Source organism: Cyprinus carpio, chromosome A9 (assembly GCF_018340385.1).
Source record: "Cyprinus carpio isolate SPL01 chromosome A9, ASM1834038v1, whole genome shotgun sequence".
NCBI lineage: Eukaryota > Metazoa > Chordata > Actinopteri > Cypriniformes > Cyprinidae > Cyprinus > Cyprinus carpio.
The window spans coordinates 27,150,796-27,169,821 of NC_056580.1; the positions used below are offsets into that span (position 1 = coordinate 27,150,796).

Consider the following 19,026-nt stretch of genomic DNA (forward strand, 5'->3'; position numbering starts at 1 on the left):
TAAGATAAAAGAAAGATAAATAAGATAAAATAATAATTTGATTTCATTGTTTTGATGGTTGATTTATAATTAAACTCCACATATTATTCATTGTCTATCTAATCTATCTATATATCATAATCATAATGGTACCATTTAAGTACTAAAACACACTATATTGCTTTTTCTTCACTAAAGGAAAATTCATACTGAAATCGTCCCGTTAAGTGAAATTTTATATGTTCTGAAGAAACTGTGATTCGTGATTGCTTGTGCAAGAGACAAAGCCACAGTGCTTTGTGGGTGTAACTGTGGTTTTGAAAAATCCACAAACTTAAGGATGAGTAATAGTAACAGCACTTAATTCTTAATTTCTTCATTTTATTATATATTTAGGCAATGAAGTATAAGAGGCTGTGCTATATTCAGTATTTACAACTTAGTATGTCGGGAGTGACATTTTTATGTTTGTCTAAAAAGGAAACTACAGACAGAGATGATAAGGTCATCATAACATGAAAATTTATATTTTAATATTGCAGTGTTTATTGGAAATGATTTTCGAGCATGTGACAAAATCAACAGAAGTAGCCATCGCTACAGTCGCGATATGCAGATATTTTTTCTATAATATTTTTGTTTCTTTTATTTATATTAATGTAGTTCTAAATGCACTTTGACTTTGTACTGTCTGTTGTGGCCCTACTTTATTGAAATTCAGTTAAAATTAATTACCGTCATATGGCCGCTGTGCATACTGAAATGTTTCTCGCTTACTATGTCGTGTATTTTACAGTATATCAATAATATTGCATGTTATTTTACCTCGTGTGTTATTTGGAAATCGTGTATAGAGACAAAAACATTCCGTAAATGAATAAGTCCTGTCAGTAGTGTAAGTGTGACAAGACACCCTGTGTTTAAGCAAATCCAACCGAGCGCGCTGCGCTGCTTTGAATTTGGCTCTACAACAGCGCGCATGCGCAATCTGCGGCACGCTGGGCTTCTCTAGAGCAGCTGTTTGGGGTTTGAAATTCCAACATGGCAGAGGCAGTGGTCAGTCTTCCCCACACTAACTTGGAATGGTTTCAAGTCGCTTAACCCGCACGAGCATTCACCAGCGAGCCCGTCGGATCGATGCCGCTCTAACCCGAGAGGTTATCCTGTCATACTAACAGGTAAGAGTTAACCCGGCTATTTCCACCGAGGTTAGGAATTTAACTGGACTACAGGAGAGGAGCGCCTGGCTTTATCGCAACGCATGTCCAGTCCATGCATCACCGCGCTGAAATGAAGCGCTCGCGCTGTCTGTATATAAATATACAGAATGTTTTTAATGCGGGATGTGATCGCGCGTGCAGCGGGATGTTAAAGCTCGGGCGGATGAAGTTGGTCAGATATAGCTGAATATGATTAATTATGTCAGTGTTAGATTTTGCATTGGAAAGTGAGAGTGGGTGGGGTTGAAATCTTTACAAAGTAACTTTCCGCAGCACAGGAACCGCATTATACACGATTATCATCTGGGGAAGTTTTTGCAGCTTTTCTTTTTCGCGTGTCATGCATTTTTTGAATAGCCTACTTGACTCTTCAGCATTGGAAATGTGTTTTTGAAGTAAATAGGCATGCGATGCATGTCTCCATGTGGAGAATCTTGTTTCTTTGAAACCCAGGGAGGTTTTCCTCAGCCTGGGAGGAAAAGTGACATGAGCTCGCTGTCGTGGTCATGTGTTTTCCCCCATTCCCATCGCTCCCTTTCTCTCCTCCTCTCTCTCCTCCTCTCACATGTTGTCCAAGAGCTTTTGTTGGTTTTACCTTCTTAATTGTATGCATGTAGGTTAAGTGAGTACCTGACGAAAAGGCCCCTGGTTTTCAGCGTAATTCGATAGCTGAGAGGAAAAAGTGGCTGTAAGCAACCTTTGGAATTCACGGTTTCCTTTCTCCTGTTTTCGCCTTTGAGAAGATGATCACTAGCTCCAGTGTACATGGTACGTTGATTTATTGTTTATATTTTTCCATACACGCTTACAAAGTGTGCTTGTACGTGCATGATGTGCTTTGTTTTAGTCATGCGATGCGTGCTAGACTTTGAACAGGGGCAGTAATCATGTAACCTGTTGTTAGATTCTATGTTAATAATAATGAAATATTATGCAATTTCACTCGCATAAAGCACTCCTAATGTATATAACCTGATTTTACGTTTTTGAATAAAAGTTTCGTAAATTGGCATATTGACACGCTAATTATGTGTCCGATGTGTTTTCCTCAGTCGCCGATGTCTGTCAGAACTAAATGACACAATGTCACAATGATGATAGCGACTCGAACTGAACTTACTCTTCAGTTAAAAGCGAGGACTTTAAATGTGTATTATAATTAATGTATTTAAAGATGAAAAAGCATCATTTAATGTTGTCATATACGATCCCATATACATACCAAAATTAAATATACAAACCCCTATACAGACCAAAATTAATTATTTATATATTAATATAACAAATACTTTATATGATAAAAATATAACTTTTTTTCTAGGATATAGTTGTTTTGGCTTGCATTTGTATCTAAACGTAATTATATTTAGATAAAAATCCTTTAGATTTGAGTTTATTAGCAGTTTATGGAGTTGCATATTTGCATAATTGTATTTGCATAACTTCAGTCTGCAGTGATTTACATTCACATTATTCAAAATCTCTGTTTTCAGTACACCCAAAATCTTTTTCAAACAGCTTGAAAAATGTACTTTATGTAGTAACTTATACAAAACAAGTTTGTTTGTTTTTTTTCAAGTCAATTATGCTATTTAATAGACTAAATCAATCTGAATACACTCAGTTTAAAGTCATTTTAAGGGCAAGATTAGCTCCGTGTACATATTCACTTTTTAGTATCAAATACTAAGGGGGCATAAAGACGTTACCAGAAGGAATGACTATGTGGCCGCATACATTTTTCAGCCTTAATATAGGACTTCATCCATCAGTTGGGGTTGTATATTACTACATTTTATGTAGTTCTTGAGCACATATTTGCATGAATTTTTGATGTGTGCCCAGCATTATGCACATTTTGCTATTTTTCTATACACGTTCTTTCTTCTGCATACTTGTGGATTTTTCTGTCCTCCTTTAGCACCGACTCTTATAGTTCTGTGGATGCTGTCAGACTTGAAACTTGAGGTCAGGAATTGATGTGCTGAACGTTATGCCATCGTCATCGCCAACTTGTAGTGCTTGTTTTTTTTGTTTTTTTTTAAGGCAATTGCATGTTGATTTGTTTGAAATGTATTGCATTTTCATATTCAAACTTTTGGTTCTCACTCTCAACCAACTAACTCAAAAAAGAAAAAAAAAACATCTCTCATCCATTTTTCATTTATAATGTTATTTTCAGAAAACCCCTTGCATTTGCATTTTGTTATTTAAAAACACAATCAAAATTGCCTGGTGAAGACTGAAGTGTGTTTTCCAAGCCTCTTCAACTCTATCAATAGAAAAATGCACTACATGTTGAGTGATTTCATTACTGTAGAGTTTTTTGTGATGTGTTTTAATCAAAGTGGACATTGGGCATGTGTTTTTGAGGTTTATTAAACCATTAGACGTGTAATGCACTACAGTTAGCAGAGGCATCGGTGACCCGAGTTAGCTTTGCAGATATGAGTTTGAGGTGTAAATGTTATTAATAAGTATTACTTTAAGCTTTTAATATGATACTATTTTGACAAAGTGATGTGATCGGAGTGATGCCTTGTGGGCGCAGCAAGCGGTTTACGTGTGGAAGTGCTGTTATCATTAATTCGGTCCCGTTTTAACCCCAGGCTGGGCTTTATGAGCATGTTAAATGACACGACAGCTTCACACACTCCTGATTGCATGGCACGTCAGCTGGCGTGAGCTCGCGTGTGTGTATGTGTAGCTGCGCGTGTGAGTCCGCAGGGTTGACATGAAACCTCATGTTGAGTTTTGTGGTGTGCGTGATGACAGATGCTGACCCCTCCCCTTTTCAGCACCCTCTTTGCTTGATGTATCTGGTGTTGACATTCTAGCACAGGACTACAGGCGGATCGCTATATACACAGACCTATGGAAGAGGCTCAGAATCGCACGGCTGATGCGGCAATTAGCAGATGTGTGCGTGCAGTTAGATTAAGGCTTAGGTTGGCAACATTTTGACAAGATGCAAACATTTAGTTTTAGCGTTAGCTTTAATGTTCATTAGTTTGTATTCTTGTAACATTTGAATGAACTATTATTTGTATTTAGCTGCATGCATCATGCAGTTAATTGGCTTTAACACATTATTTTTTGGCAATTTTTGCACAAATGTGTTTCATGCAGTATAAACATATTTTGAATTAGACAGCTTTTCTGTTAGAAAAATAAATATATTGTGCAGTTTCAACAGTTTTATGCAATGAAAATGCATCCAAAATCATGTCAATAAAGCTTTTTTGTGCAAATGTTCTGTGATTATTTTACATGCATTTATAAATAACCTTATTATTTGAGTTTGTGTATTTGGGAAAAAAAAAATTGCATTGGTAAAGGCAAATATTTTGCAGCATTGTACACTGCATCATCTAAGATGTAAATTCATGTAAACGTTCACACTAGATAGATAGATAGATAGATAGATAGATAGATAGATAGATAGATAGATCAAATTAAGCTTTTTATTAGAAAAAATAATTTATTGTGCATTAAGTGGCCTGCAATGAAAATGCATCTAAAAATTGTTCAGTGGTTTTTCCAATTGTTCTGTGATTAATTTATATGCATTTTTTTTTAATCATCTCATTATTTTTTTTGTGCTTTAAAATTAATTTGTTTTAGTGAAGTCAAATATTTTTGCAGCATTACATTAACTGCATATAAAAGATATATGCATCCAAAAACAAAGGCCTGTTTATATGTTTTGTAATATACAATAGCTTTAATACACATGAATCAAACTTGCATTCAGTTTTGGCTTGCTTGTTGGTCTGATGTATTAATGTTGGCAACAGTAAACAGCGGTTGAATTCTCAAATATGACATGACCAGTCGTATCTGTTGTATAATATTTTTCAATATGCAGATTTCAATTTCCTTCTGTTCAGCTGGGGTTACAAATGCTCTTTTACATATTCATGTGTGGCCATTAATGTATGGAGGGTATGTGTAGTCAGTCATGTACACTGTGAAAAAGATTTAACAAATAAGCTAAAACATTTGATCTGGATTTTTTCAGGTCAGTTACTCTATATTATTTAATAAGCCTAAATCAAGCTGGTTATACTAGCAAAATGAATTTTTAAAAAAGCAAATGAGTGAGTTGCGTGTATTCACATTGAGTTGTTCTATTGATCTGTATTTGACATGCTGAGGCTTTCGAAGCAAATGCATCAGACTAGGATTGTGAGCTATTACTCATCATGGCATGATATGGAGAATATATATATCTTGTGCTCACCATGAAATGTTCCTAAAAGGACCCTAGTTATAACATTGGATGAAGAGTGCAAGAAAGAAATTTTAACCTGTATTTGAATCTTTAGCAAGTTATGTACAGGTTAGGGGTGGGCGGTACATGGCCAAAAGCTTATATTATGGTATGAGCAATTTTAGTATATATCACACTATAGCTATTTTTGCTTGAAATGCAAAAAAATATATATTATATATGAAATAGCCATGTGGTAATATGTTTGGATAATCTATTAAATGAAACAAAACTTACAAACAGAACTTTTTATTTAGAAGTTCATGGACACAAAATCTAATGTCTGTAAATTTGGCTGTAGTGCAAAAACGCATGTCACACTCGAGTTAAAAACAAACAAACAAAAAATGTGAAATTGTATTTTCTTGTAAAAATGTTTAAGCTTTGTTTTGGCTTGAAAACTCACTTTTTATAATGTACACAAACCTGTGGCGCACATCAGTAAATGGGAAAGAGCTCATTGTATATTTTCGCATTGCAATTTTTCTTCATGTAAATAATGTACAGTAGTCCATATATACACTAGGATATAGCAAAGTCTCTATCATGAGATTTCGAAGCCCATCGTTTGTAGAAAGTGATGCCGTCGGTGTGTTAGACGTGTAAGTGGCCCGGGCCTCCTGGGATTGTTTGTATAAATGAGAATGACAGGTTTTATCTCAATCTAATGGTGACAATTAAAGGAAACCTTCAGACTAACTCGGCTCGCTGGCGGATGAGCACCTTGGGGGATCTCGGGGGCCGTTTCAAATTGATGAAACACTCATCCGTACTGACGGATACATTTGTCAGTCTGTGAAACAAATCTTATTCGGTACCCCCTGTCTCCGTCTCAGACAAAAGCCCGGCTCAAATGAAATCAGTAGCGGCTTGTCATCTTTAAGCAAATATGTTAAGCGTCATCTCGCGTGCTTTTCATCCGAACGCAGAGGAGGACCCCAAGGGAGATGGACGCACGCAAAACGCAACAAATTTCATTTCCACACAGGGATCTATCTCTCCCTCGCTCTCTCTCGTGGCAGCTGGCTGTGTTATCTTTGTATGATTCGCTGTGCGCTGACAATTCTTTCACTGATCTAAGTTAGAGTGCATTTGCAGCTGTCTGTTGCTATACTGAGAGATGTGTTTGCACTACTGCAAAGATGAAGGACCATGAATCCTTGACATCCCCCTCCCGCTCTTCTCCACCGGCTCATTTAGACACTTTCTGTCTGTCGGCCTCTCTCTACTTCTCGGTCGGTGACTGACAGAATACGGGATGTATGTTTTTTAAAAAGCACAGCGAATTTGCTCTTGAGATTATCCTCCAGTACCGTAGCATAAATCAAAAATTTCAAGCCGGTAAATGTTGAGATACTGGACAAAAAGACTGTCAGATGATGTAAAAGATGTGGCGTTTCATCATAAACCTGAATGGTGGTGAAGTGCCCTCATCTCTCACGAGTTTATCCGCCTCTCCATGAGGCGAATCTACAAATGAGGACTTGAACGCACCACACATATTGATTTGCAGAATGCTTGATTTGATTCATTTAGAGCACCGTGGGTTATTTTTAGTCGATAATCTTGTAAGAAAAGACACTGAAAGGTGTTTGTCTCAATGTCTTTCCTCTTTCGTCGAGGTCACGCTGACTGGCTCCATGTAAATTTGGTGTTTTTAACATTTGTCAGGATGGTTTGATCTGTACTTAGCCGGCGATGTGATCTGATCAAGGTAGTGCCGCTGTGTAACCGTGATTGACAGTCAGCAGTGAGGACGCCAGCGGACTCCTGTTTATTATGATACGTCGGCAGCCATCTCTCTCTCTCTCTCTCTCTCTCACACACGCACACGTGCACGCACACGTGCACACACACACACACACACACACACACACACACACACACACACACACACACACACACACACACAATCTCTCACTCTCTCTCTCTCTCTCTCGACATAATAACGACCAAAACAAAACAAAATCCCATTCTGTTGACAGTTAGCTCTGTTTTAAAAGGTTTCATTCTGTAAGGATGGATGATAACTGATAGAATCTCCTTGCTTTTGTTCAGAGGAGCAATTGATTTGGGGGAGAAATGCATGATTGCATGAGTGATTTCTCTGTTTGTAGAGTTCAGGTTAGACTGTTATTTAGTGAAAAATATCTGAAAATATTACCCTTTTTATGATATGTGACCCTGGACCACAAAACCAGTCTTAAGTTGCATCAGTATATTTGTAGCAATAGCCAAAAATGCATACAAATATACTACCGTAAATGTATCAAAAATTCATTTTTGATTATTAGTAATATGCATTGCTAAGGTCTTCATTTGGACAACTTTAAAGGCAATTTTCTCAATATTTAGATTTTTTTTTTTTGCACCCCCAGATTCCAGATTTTCTAATAGTTGTCTCTCAGCCAAATATTGTCATATCCTAACAAATACCATACATCAATGGAAAGCCTATTTTTTCAGCTTTCATATGATGTATAAATCTCAATTTTTAAAAATTGACACTTAAGGCTGGTTTTGTGGTCCAGGGTCACATATTTGATATTTTAATATTTATGCATTTGCCCTGAAATGACTTATGAGTGTGATTTATTTAATAAGAGTTTATAATAAGTTGCATGCAATAAAGATCTAGGTTATCAAGATTTTCCACAGAAAATCAAAACATTTTAATATTAAAAATGCCACAAGACTTTTGTAAATTAAGTGTCGTCACAAATAAATTGTTGAATCAGATTTTTAATCAATTCTTTAAAACGGTCAGTTTGAACTGATTCAGTGAAATGATTTAATGTTTTATGTCTGAAGTGAAATACAGTAAAGATCTAGTTAAAATAACCAGTGTTTTCCTTACTGTTTTTACTGATTGAACACTATGAAGGATGAGAGTTATTTCCATTTATATGCATTTATAACATTCCATAATCAGAAAAAGCAGTTTACTTATTAAATCTGTTTTTTAGTAAATATTTTAATGCATGAAAAACACTTCTGTAAACAATAAGTGACATTGCAAGTAAATAGTTGAATCAGACTTTGAATCAGTTCATTGAAACTGACAGTTTTAACCGATTCACTGAAATTATTTACAATGATTTATGCCAGAGGTAAAATACAGTAAAGACCTAGTTAAAAATAACCAGTGTTTTCCTTACTGTTTTTACTGAATGAACACTATGAAGGATTATAGTTAGGCTAATTGTTGAATCAGAGTTTGAATCAGTTCACTGAAACAAAGTTTGAACTGATTCACTGAACTGAAGCAAACAAACAGCTCTAATGCTGTTTAAAACCGAGACAAGCAATTAAACTATATTAAAATCACTGTAGATATTAATCCACATCATTCAGATATATTTCAGAAGAAAACATGCAAATGGGCTCTATTATTTTGTTTAACCCACCACAGCGCTGAGGAAAAAGCAAAAGCTCTTTTAATGCAGCGCCCACGTTTCAAACAAACGATGTGAATTATTCGAACGGAACATAAGCGACACTCTCATCCTTTCTTTTTTCTGCCATTTCAAACAATGAGTCGGAGCTTTTGTTTCACTGTCCCTGGTCACTAAAGCTGTCTGGATACATAAAGCGAAGTGGCAGCGCACTGCCTGCTGGGGATTGGTTGCGAACACTCAATCCCCTGGTGGGAAAAACCAGTTTTAGCAGCAGAACTGTTAATCTAGGCAGCGCGCAGATTCTCCTGCGTTCCCACATTTGCTTGAGTAATTATCATACCCCCAGTGGCAAGGAGAGAGACATCGCCTTAAATCACTGATGTCTTCATTACTCTGTTTACATTTTAATTAGACATACTAAACTTTTTGATTTTTAATGGGCTTTGCAGAACAAGACACGTTCTCTTCTTTAGTGGAAGGAGACGTGCTGAGAGCGAACCTTGCACCTCGCCATGAAAGACAATCTGCACTTTTCTGAATATTTAACGTGCCACAATAATTATTTCTGCTCCGACCTTTGATGCAAGACTGTCTGGTTTTGAAGCGCAGCCTACTTTTGATGCATCACAAGTATTGTGAGTTGCATGTACCTGCGACATCTTGTTTTGGTCTGAATTGGCGGCTGGTTGGGGGATTCTGTGCCAAGAGATGCTTTGGCAATAAAAGCTTGGCCGTTTTAAAGAAAGGGCCCTTTATTTTCTCCGATGCTTGGTTTTCGAAATCCTTAGATGCATTTATGTTGCTGTGATCGGTCTAAAATGTAAATTTAAATAACTGTTAATCACTGATGTCACCTGGGCTTAGTATAGCAGGGGCACACAAGAATTGTCCACACCTTTCTTCCGACCGAGAAATAGGTCCTTTATCGTTGAACAACCTTGAGAAATGAGACGAGCAATTTCAGTCCCACTGAACAGACATTCTGTTGTGTGTTCAGAGAGGTGAAGTGTCTGTAAATGCATAAAGATTAGAAACATTAGAGGAATGAATGTGACTAAGAAACTGTCATTGAATTGAAGCAAAAAGAAGCTCTTGTAGAGTTTAGGACGAAAGTTTTTTTTTTTTTTTTTTTTCTGTTAAACGCTGAATATGCAAAAAGTTCACTGTTGACTGCATGCTCAAGACTCCAAGGCTTTAGCCGACCCACATTGCATCACTTTTTTAGTGTCTTTTATAAAAGTTATATATAATATACTTGAATTTGCTTGCTCTAGATTTTCAGAGGTTTTCAACTGATGTAAAGCACAAAAACGGTCCGGTCCGTCCCTACTATTACAGCCTTGATGGGAAAGCCACCCTGGTTCATTCTCATAAGCATAACTTTCTTTTATTGTAGGGTGCTAAATTCTCTTTCTTTAATTCATTTATTTGATGTTTCGTGACATTTAAATTCATGTGAATTACCCTAAACTGGGGAAAACATGGAGAGTGGAGATCACAGTCATTATAAGAACCTACACTTAGAGAGAAAAATATAACATAAAAAGAAAACAAAAAATTAAAAAAAATCTTCAAAAAATCATCCTATAAAAAAAAAAAAAAATGAACGTGTCCATTGATATGCATGGCAGAAAACATTCAGTGATTTGAATGTGAGAGCCAATATTTTGGCCGTTTTTTTTTCTCCGCCTGTCTTCTGTGCCTGTGAAAGGAAGAATGAAAAAAATCCTTCAGGAATGATGAATTGAGTTATCACGTTCAGCAGCTAATTGTCTCAAATTGATATTTTGATGTACTACTAAAGATCACATAAAAGCAGTCAGATCTTAATTAGGCTGATGATCATGGGGAGACGTGAGCTATCGTGCTAAAACTTCCCGGCGCTCTATTTGTCCTCGGCGGAGCGCGGCTGGCTGACAGGTTGGCGGCGTGCCAAGGATTGATAGGAGAAACCTTGAGTGTGGCGGAGAGGAGCCGTGTGAGGCCTGCCGGCAGGAGCGAACGCAGATGGGAAGAGTGCTGTGGAGGTTTGAGCCGTCAGGCCTTAGGAAGGACACTAGATTTTGCATTGCATTTGTACCGGTTCATGCTGGCTAAGATTTAGGGTGGGCGGTATGAACAAAATCTGATATGATGCCATTCATTTAATGTCCCCGTAACAGTTTTTGCAGGAAATGCAACACAAATTATTTATAAATGAATGCCTGTTTTAGGATAATCCAGTGCTTTACAAATGTATGTGTGTATGTATATGTATGTGTGTATATATATATATGTGTATGTATATATATATATATATATATATATATATGTATATGTGTATGTATATATATATATATATATATGTATATGTATATGTGTATGTATATATATATATGTATATGTATATGTGTATGTATGTATATATATAATATGTGTGTATATGTATATGTGTGTGTGTGTATATATATATATATATATATATATATATATATATATATATATATATATATATATATTTGTTTTTTAAGTGTCAAGTGTGTACTTAAGGCAAGACATTACAAGCGAAACCATTTCTTTCATGCATTGATCAATTTTTTGATTTTAAGTTGCTTCCATAACTTGACTTCTTTCAGATTAGTGGAAAGATTTTTTTTTTCTTTGTGAAATCTTGTTTGTTTGTTTTCTAGCCTTTTATAGTATTGTCTGATTTATGGAGTGATAAAAAGAGAAATCCAAACATTTTAACTCTAATATTTAAAAAAATTAAATACAATAATAATAATAAAATAAATAAATAAAAATAAATGAATGAACAAAAACAAACATACTTGGCTTTATCCAATGTTCATATTTCTATTCTGGAAATTAGCATGTGTTTAAATATGCACATGAGCCATTCTTTCAGATTAGTGGGAAGATTATTATTATTATTTATTATTTTTTTTTGTGAAAACATGTTTTGTTTTTTCTAGCTGTTTATAGTATTGTCTGATTTATGGAGTGATAAAAAGAGCTGCTGAACCTGTAGAAATCATGGGTAACACTTTAGTTTAGGGACGAATTCTCACTATTAAGTAGCTGCTTATTAGCATGCAAATTACTAGCATATTGGTTTATTAGTGCTTATGAAGCACATATTAATGCCGTATTCTGGATCCTTTTACCATACCCAATACCTAAACTTAACAGTTACCTTACTAACTATTACTAAGCAACAAATTATGAGTTTGAGGCAAAAGTTGTAGTTAATAGTTGTGAATTTGTGCTGAACTAAAGTGTGACCAAGTTTGGTGTTTGTAAGTTAGGAATGCTAGCAGCCATTCACAAAACAATGGCCTACAAACCGACTTAATGAGCTGTTTATTTCTATGGCACAATGTTGGATCGCTTAAACGAACTGGACAGCTGCCTGGAGAGGTCCATCATGTCCGGGATCTCCATTAGGAGTGGGTTTCAGGTAGTAAAGCCACCAGAATGCGCGGCTGTACGAGTGCTGGCTGCTGAGGTGGCAGGCTGGCTGTGCTAATGATGGGTGCTAATGTAATTAGCTCATCCCAGCAGTCTGCAGAGCTGCGCTTTTCAGCTGTCGCGCTCACCAGCTCACCGCTGACCCCGACTCACCCCAGCCTTTCACGGCCTACCTCTCTCTCATAGCCATTACCCTGCATTTAGTGCCCTGAAGGGCTGTCAGCCTCGCCATTTGTTGATTTTTGGCTCCAAAACCTGTGTGCATCTTCTTGTTAAAGTCAACAAGAGATCTAAATTGACCTTTTTACTTTCTTAATGGACATGCCTGCATGATGTATGGGCTCACACGCTCCAAATAATATTCTTTGTTATATTTCATCAATGTCATACATTGGTGCTTATGAAATTTTTGGAAATTTCTAATTGAATATCCTGTTTTCACTCTGAAATGTGTGGGATTACAAAAGCAAAATGGATTGAGCACAGCCACTCGTAGTATCCCACACTTTTATATAACATGCTGTAGTTCATTTATATTATTTTATTCTGTGTAGTCTTTAGCTTTTAACATTTAAATATCTTTGTTTCCATTATAATATAATCAGAACTGAAAATGTAAATGTGTACCTTGAATGCAATGGATAAAAGCCTCTGCCAAATGCATTAATGTAAATGTAATCATATATATGTATATATAATTGATTGTTGTGCTATCACTCACAACTTTCCCAAAGTATTGATGTTTATTGATAATTTCAGTCATTTTGTGGTATTACGTACACATAACCGCAAAATTATGGCGCCCATAAAACTGCAAATTAGCATAAAAGGGCATAACTGAATCTGTTGGTGGCATGGATTGTGTGAAGTGCCCTTCATTCATGCCCTTCAATATAGATAATTTTGGAATAGATGTAAATTTTATGAATTTAATTGTAGAAATTGTATTGTATGCTAATGTGTATGTTAATACTGAGCTAAGACACGCACGTTAAAGAATCCAAGTTTTTAAGTGAGCACTCTCAACATGAGCGTGAAGATCAAATCAAGCATATTATAAGCAGAACAAGATCAAACTGTAGATGTTTTTAATTGTATATTCAGTGGTGTAATTGCTACTAAACAAAAGACTTCCCTTCTGTGCTTTAGTTGATTAATATGTGGAACGTTTAGTGTTTAGAGGCCTAGCAGGAGTGGATTATAATGATCATTCCCTTGGGCTTAGGCTCGGTTTGATTTTTTTAGGATGTCTGAACAAACCCCTCCCCCATCTTCTGCACCCCCCCATCCTTCCTTTTTCACCCCGTTCAGCAGGCGTTAAGGGTGACCCTGTTTCCTCACTCCTAAGTAGAACCAATTTGGTTTGGAATGAGCCTGAAGGTTTCTCTTAATGAGATTCCCATATGAACCTCCACATTTCCACTGAGAGTTTTGCAGATCATCTCTATGGCATTTGTTTGTGGAAAGCTGATGTTCACAGCTCCCCTATTGAGTTATTTTTTTTGGGGGGGGGGGTTGGTAATAAGTTTGGTTGTCTCTTTTACAGATTTTTTGTCTCGTGTGCTTTTTGTTTGATTTATGCTAGGGATTAATTGATCTACAAGTTTTGATTGTTCTACACATATGAATTATTTTGACCGATGACCAATATGATGTTCAATATTGTAAATCTATATTGTTTTTTCCATTGTTTAAAAAGTACTCACGTGAAATTTCCATTCTTGATGGTGCTTTAGGACGTTAAGACTTTTTATGTGCAGTAGAAAATATTTTTTGTATGACTTTTGTATATTTTGTGTATATATTTTGCTTTTGCCTTAAATTTGGTAAAGTTTGGCAAAGTTTACAGTGAAATTTAAAACCTTGATTTTTACATGATTTAGATTTAACATGTAAAATCATAATTCAAAGCGATAGGTAAGATTGGTAGCAGTTAAATATTTTTTATAACTCTGCATAGAAAGATAATTCAGTTTGAATTATGTATGTGTGTGTGTGTGTGTGTGTGTGATTTTTATTATTTATTTATTTGCATACTTTTTTTGCCAAATCTAGCCGATATTGTTAATTTGAGATTTGTTGAAATTCGTTTTGAAAACATAAATTTCCTTATGTACCTCTGCAAAGCCATTTAAGTCATCATCACTACAAAATTATTTATCAATTATTTTTATTTTTTTTTATATGCACAAAGATGCCAAATCTAGGTGAGGCGTCCCCTTTAAGAGACAGGTTGCTATGTAAAGCATGTTTAGGATCTGGCCTATTTGACGATGCCTTTAAATGTCCACATGGAATTGTGTTAATTTAAAAGAGAAAGAGCTCATATAGAGTTCAGCATCATCCGTGAGCTTTATGAGGGCTGGCACCTCTTTTGTGTTCATTATCGTGAAATCACCTCAGGGAGGAATGTTGACTTTTACTTTTCACCATCCAGAATAGCTGCTAATGTGCTGTGTAACACTCTTGTGTGAGACCATAGACAGCAGCGCTGCTCTTTACTGAGGAAATAGCAGTGGTTGAGCACTGGTCACTAGGCTTTGTACAAGTACTTGAGTTCTTGGAAATAGCAGCGGTGATCGATTATGAAATCATTGATTGCATTGCTTGATTTGTTTTATGGGTATGATTTAGGGATGACACAATTCTCAATATGATATCGAACTGTTCGGTGCGACATCCACACTTCAATATGCGCTTGTGAATTGCAGTTTTTTGGTTTTGCATTGACATATTTTCTGTGTTTTATTTCCCTCAGAATTGCCTCTGTTTGTGTGTGCCTGTGAGTCTTATGTGCTGAGATGAGGAAATGCCTCCCTGCTTATAACGTGCATTTGAAACAGGCCAAACATCTTCCGCTGTAATAACTTCAGTCGAGTGTTTGAAATAACTTCCTTTTGCCATCTCATCTGGCTTCTTATCACAGAATGTGGCACAAAATATGTTCTATTCTGTAAAAAACGCTATGTTGATTAGCAGTGGATTACAAATATACTTTATCATTATGAAAATAGCCGAGATGGCTTGAAGAACACAGGAAAACTATTGTCTCAAGTGAGAATCTTTTTATTCAGTCACAGCAATAGTGATGCCTTTGTCCATATTAGGGATTTCCCGGAACGTCATCAGTTCTATTACTTCTGTGATGCATCTGTGGATTTTCTGCATGAGTGCGCCCTCTGGCTATCAGTATGAAACGAAACGGACATTACATGTTTATAGTGCTCCATAATGGCCAATCCTTCCTATTTTGGGTAAAAATTTTGTTTTTGAATTTGGCCAGTGGTTATGAAAACATGAACGATCATTTCTTTGAATTCATTGCGCCGTCGCTCTTTCTACGTAAAAATCAGTCAAATCATGTAATGTGAATGTTTGCTTGAGACTAAAAAAACGAGTTGAAAGCATACCGAGCCGCGGAAGAGACATTGTTTCTCAAGCGCTTTCCGCGAGTGCGATTTGAGATGGACTGAAACACAGACAAAAGCGTTTCATTCATTCGATTATAACCACTCATACCCCAAACCACCTCACAACACAGTTTTGCATAGGGCCCCCAGAAGTCTAGGATCTAGAAGTCTAGAAGTCTTTATAGTCACATTCATCTGATTAGAGCTGGGTGATGATATAGTTTAGATTTTATGATTGATATAAAAAATCCTGCAGTTGAATTTGATATATAGTTTATATTGCTTTACATGAGTGTACTCTATATATGTGGATAAAGCTGGATATAAATGTCTAATTGATTGTTGTTAATAATGTAATCAGTTTGTCTTATTGATATTTGATTAGTAGTAGGGAATAGGGATGTAACGATTAAGCGCGAGCCGGTCGAAATTCAGTTCAAATAGGTGATGATTAAAATCGGTTGAGATGCCAAACAAATCGCAATACGATTAGAGTAGGAGTTTATATGAATGTATTCACATATGTGATTTGATTTACATATTAAATATAAAATGTGATTTCACATAGAGCAGCTGTTAGAACACAGAACAGTAGTTAACTGACAAGCTGTGCAAATCTACGCTGAGAATGAACCTGGATTTGCGCAGCTTGTCAGTTAACAACGGCTCTGTGTAGTAACAGCTGCTCTGTGAAATCACGCACCTGATAGAATTTACTGCTGATTAGAGAACCGGCTTTACTGACGAGATGTGCATTAATTATCGGCCGATATTTATCGTGCACCCCTAATGAAAATCTATTATGTAAATCTCTAAAAATGTACATCTATATTACATATAAAGCTGTGCAATCTGTTGATTTATCTGTCAAATATCTGAGTCCACTCAAGAACAAGCTCTGTGTAGTTCTTTTGATTAGATGCATTACATCTTTTGCTTTTGTTAACGATGCAATATTTATATCGGTGTATAAGTTATATTTCACAGCAATATCTAGAGAATTGCCTCAAGTTCTATTTAGCATTTGTCGAAGTCTTTTTTTTTTTTTTTTTAAAATTCCAGTCTGTCTGGCTCGTAAAGGCATTGTTTTTTTTTTTTCATTCCATACCCTGACGGAATTTCTTCCACGTTTTAATGCTCCCCAAAGCCTTTCGCCTCTTTGTTTCCATTATTCATTCCAAAAAAGTTCTGCATTTGGAGGCCGGGAGGGGGGCTGAAAAATAATTTTGGGTCTGACAAAATTTATGTGGAGCTAAGTCAGCGCTTTATGCAAAAACTATGCTTTATGCAACCTTGGGGTTGTGTAGGAGGCCCGAGCATCGCAGGCTTTGTGTGTGTGTTGTGAAGGGAGAGAAACAGAGAACAAATTTGTGTGTGTGTGTGTGTGGGCCTGTCATGCTGTCACCAAGGCCTAATGTCTCTCCCGAGGGGTACCTGGAGGAGAGCCGTACCCCCCCAGTCAGCCTTTAGCTGGGGCGCGCGGTGACACTGCCTTCCCACGGAGACTGGAGGTGTCACTGTATGTATGTAAACCAGTGACAGATGACTGGAGACATGCAGACTAGAGAGACCAGTCACAGAGAGAGAGAGAGAAAAACTGATTTTCCTTTCATCTCTCCTTCACAGCTCAGACACCGATGAATAAAACAAAACAACAGAGCCTTTGGGTTTGCGAGACACCCTTATGTTTGTCTACAGCGTGACACCCTAATAAAAGAGATTTTGTTTATTTTGCAGGTTTCTTCAGAGCTAAATGTTGCCAAAGCTAGAGTTGGGAATTGAGAAGCTGTCCATTTTTTGTTTTAAATAGGATTTTATGGCGTTTAGATTTTGGTAACAGTATTTATTTGGTACCATTTCTTTTCACATTTAACCCTACAGACTCTACTGTATCTCATTTGATTGACAAAAGTCCTCTATGTTAATAACATGATCAGACATTGCTGAAAACCTGTTGCACACAATCTACAACATGCCTTGTGTTGATATAGCATGACTGGTAGTTTATACTGTTTTAACAAGCAAAAGGCCTTTTAGTATAATTGCAAAAACATCCCTCCACAGGTTGTGGTTCACTTGTCTTTTTTTCTTGCAAATTTATTACTGATTTATATAAAGTGAAGGTTATAAATTGGATATTGTTATTAATGTTTCACACTTACTTGACTGAAACAACTTGGCTTTACTTAATTATCCATACATAATATTTTATAAAAATCATGTTCAGATGTGAGTAATATCATCATCAAGCTTTTGAGGAGCATTTATTTGTTCTTCTCTCAATTAGGGCTATATAATAAATGTAATAAATATAATAAATGCTCTGTGTGGTGCAGTTCAAATGAGTAGTTCAAATAAACATTATATTGAACATATATCGAACTCTTGCCATTGTTTTATCAAGGAAAATTATATGGCAATAATTATCTTTTTATCGCCCATGCAGCCCTACTCTCAATCATCATTGTATTGCATTTCATTATGATTTGATAATAAAACTAAGCTTTTAAATATCATCTCACTAAGACATATTATTGGGAGGTGTGGAGTGGAGACTGAGATTTATATGCATTTTATGTATGTATCTGCTAAACTGTTATAAAGATGTCAGAATCAGAATTTAATCTCACCTTGTGGCCATATAAATATCAGCATCTGCACCAAATTGCATGTTTTGCTCAGTTTGGGCATCTGAAGAAAATTTAGCATTTTTTTTTTTTTTCATTTTTTCCTTCATCATAAAAAATAACCCAAAAAATCCTAAATACACATAAAACATACAACACATACACATTTTCTTGATTTTTTTTTTTTTTTTGTAAAGATTTTGTCTAAAGGTTCTATAAACTGTTCCATTAAATAAATAAAATGTTATATATACATGTATGTGTGTGTGTGTATATATATATATATATGTGTGTATGTGTGTGTATGTATATGTCAGGCTTTACAGGAATGACAATTATAAGGATTTAGATGTAATTTTATAATAAAAATAAATAATTGTTACCATAAATAGTAGGTTTATTTACAATATTTTTCCATACGTTACATTAGCATTAGTCATTTAACATACGTTTATGCAAAAAGACTAATATTTGCAGCATCACAAGCAATTCATAGTACAAGAGCCAACAATAATTGCAGTACCACAGCGTCAAGTTCAAAATAGATTTTCTTTTTATTTATAGGAAGTTATTGCAGATGTGCTTTTTTTGGGGCGGTGCTCTCATTAATGGATTCATTAAAAGCATCCAGAATCGTTACATTCCTTACACTTTCCATCCCTGTTCCCA

General features: G+C 35.9%; 1 protein-coding gene across 2 annotated transcripts in view; it reads left to right on the top strand.

The window, feature by feature from the left end:
• Positions 1-973: 973 nt before the first annotated feature.
• Positions 974-19,026, top strand: part of LOC109056806 (fidgetin) — a 60,884-nt gene continuing 42,831 nt past the window's right edge. The window contains exons 1-2 of one of the 2 annotated variants that reach the window (XM_042764323.1): positions 974-1,157; positions 1,817-1,967. In XM_042764323.1, the coding sequence (XP_042620257.1) occupies positions 1,943-1,967 (25 nt within the window). In that variant the 5' untranslated portion in view covers positions 974-1,157; positions 1,817-1,942. The remainder of the gene's footprint in view (positions 1,158-1,816; positions 1,968-19,026) is intronic. The other variant, XM_042764324.1, reaches the window with a different exon arrangement.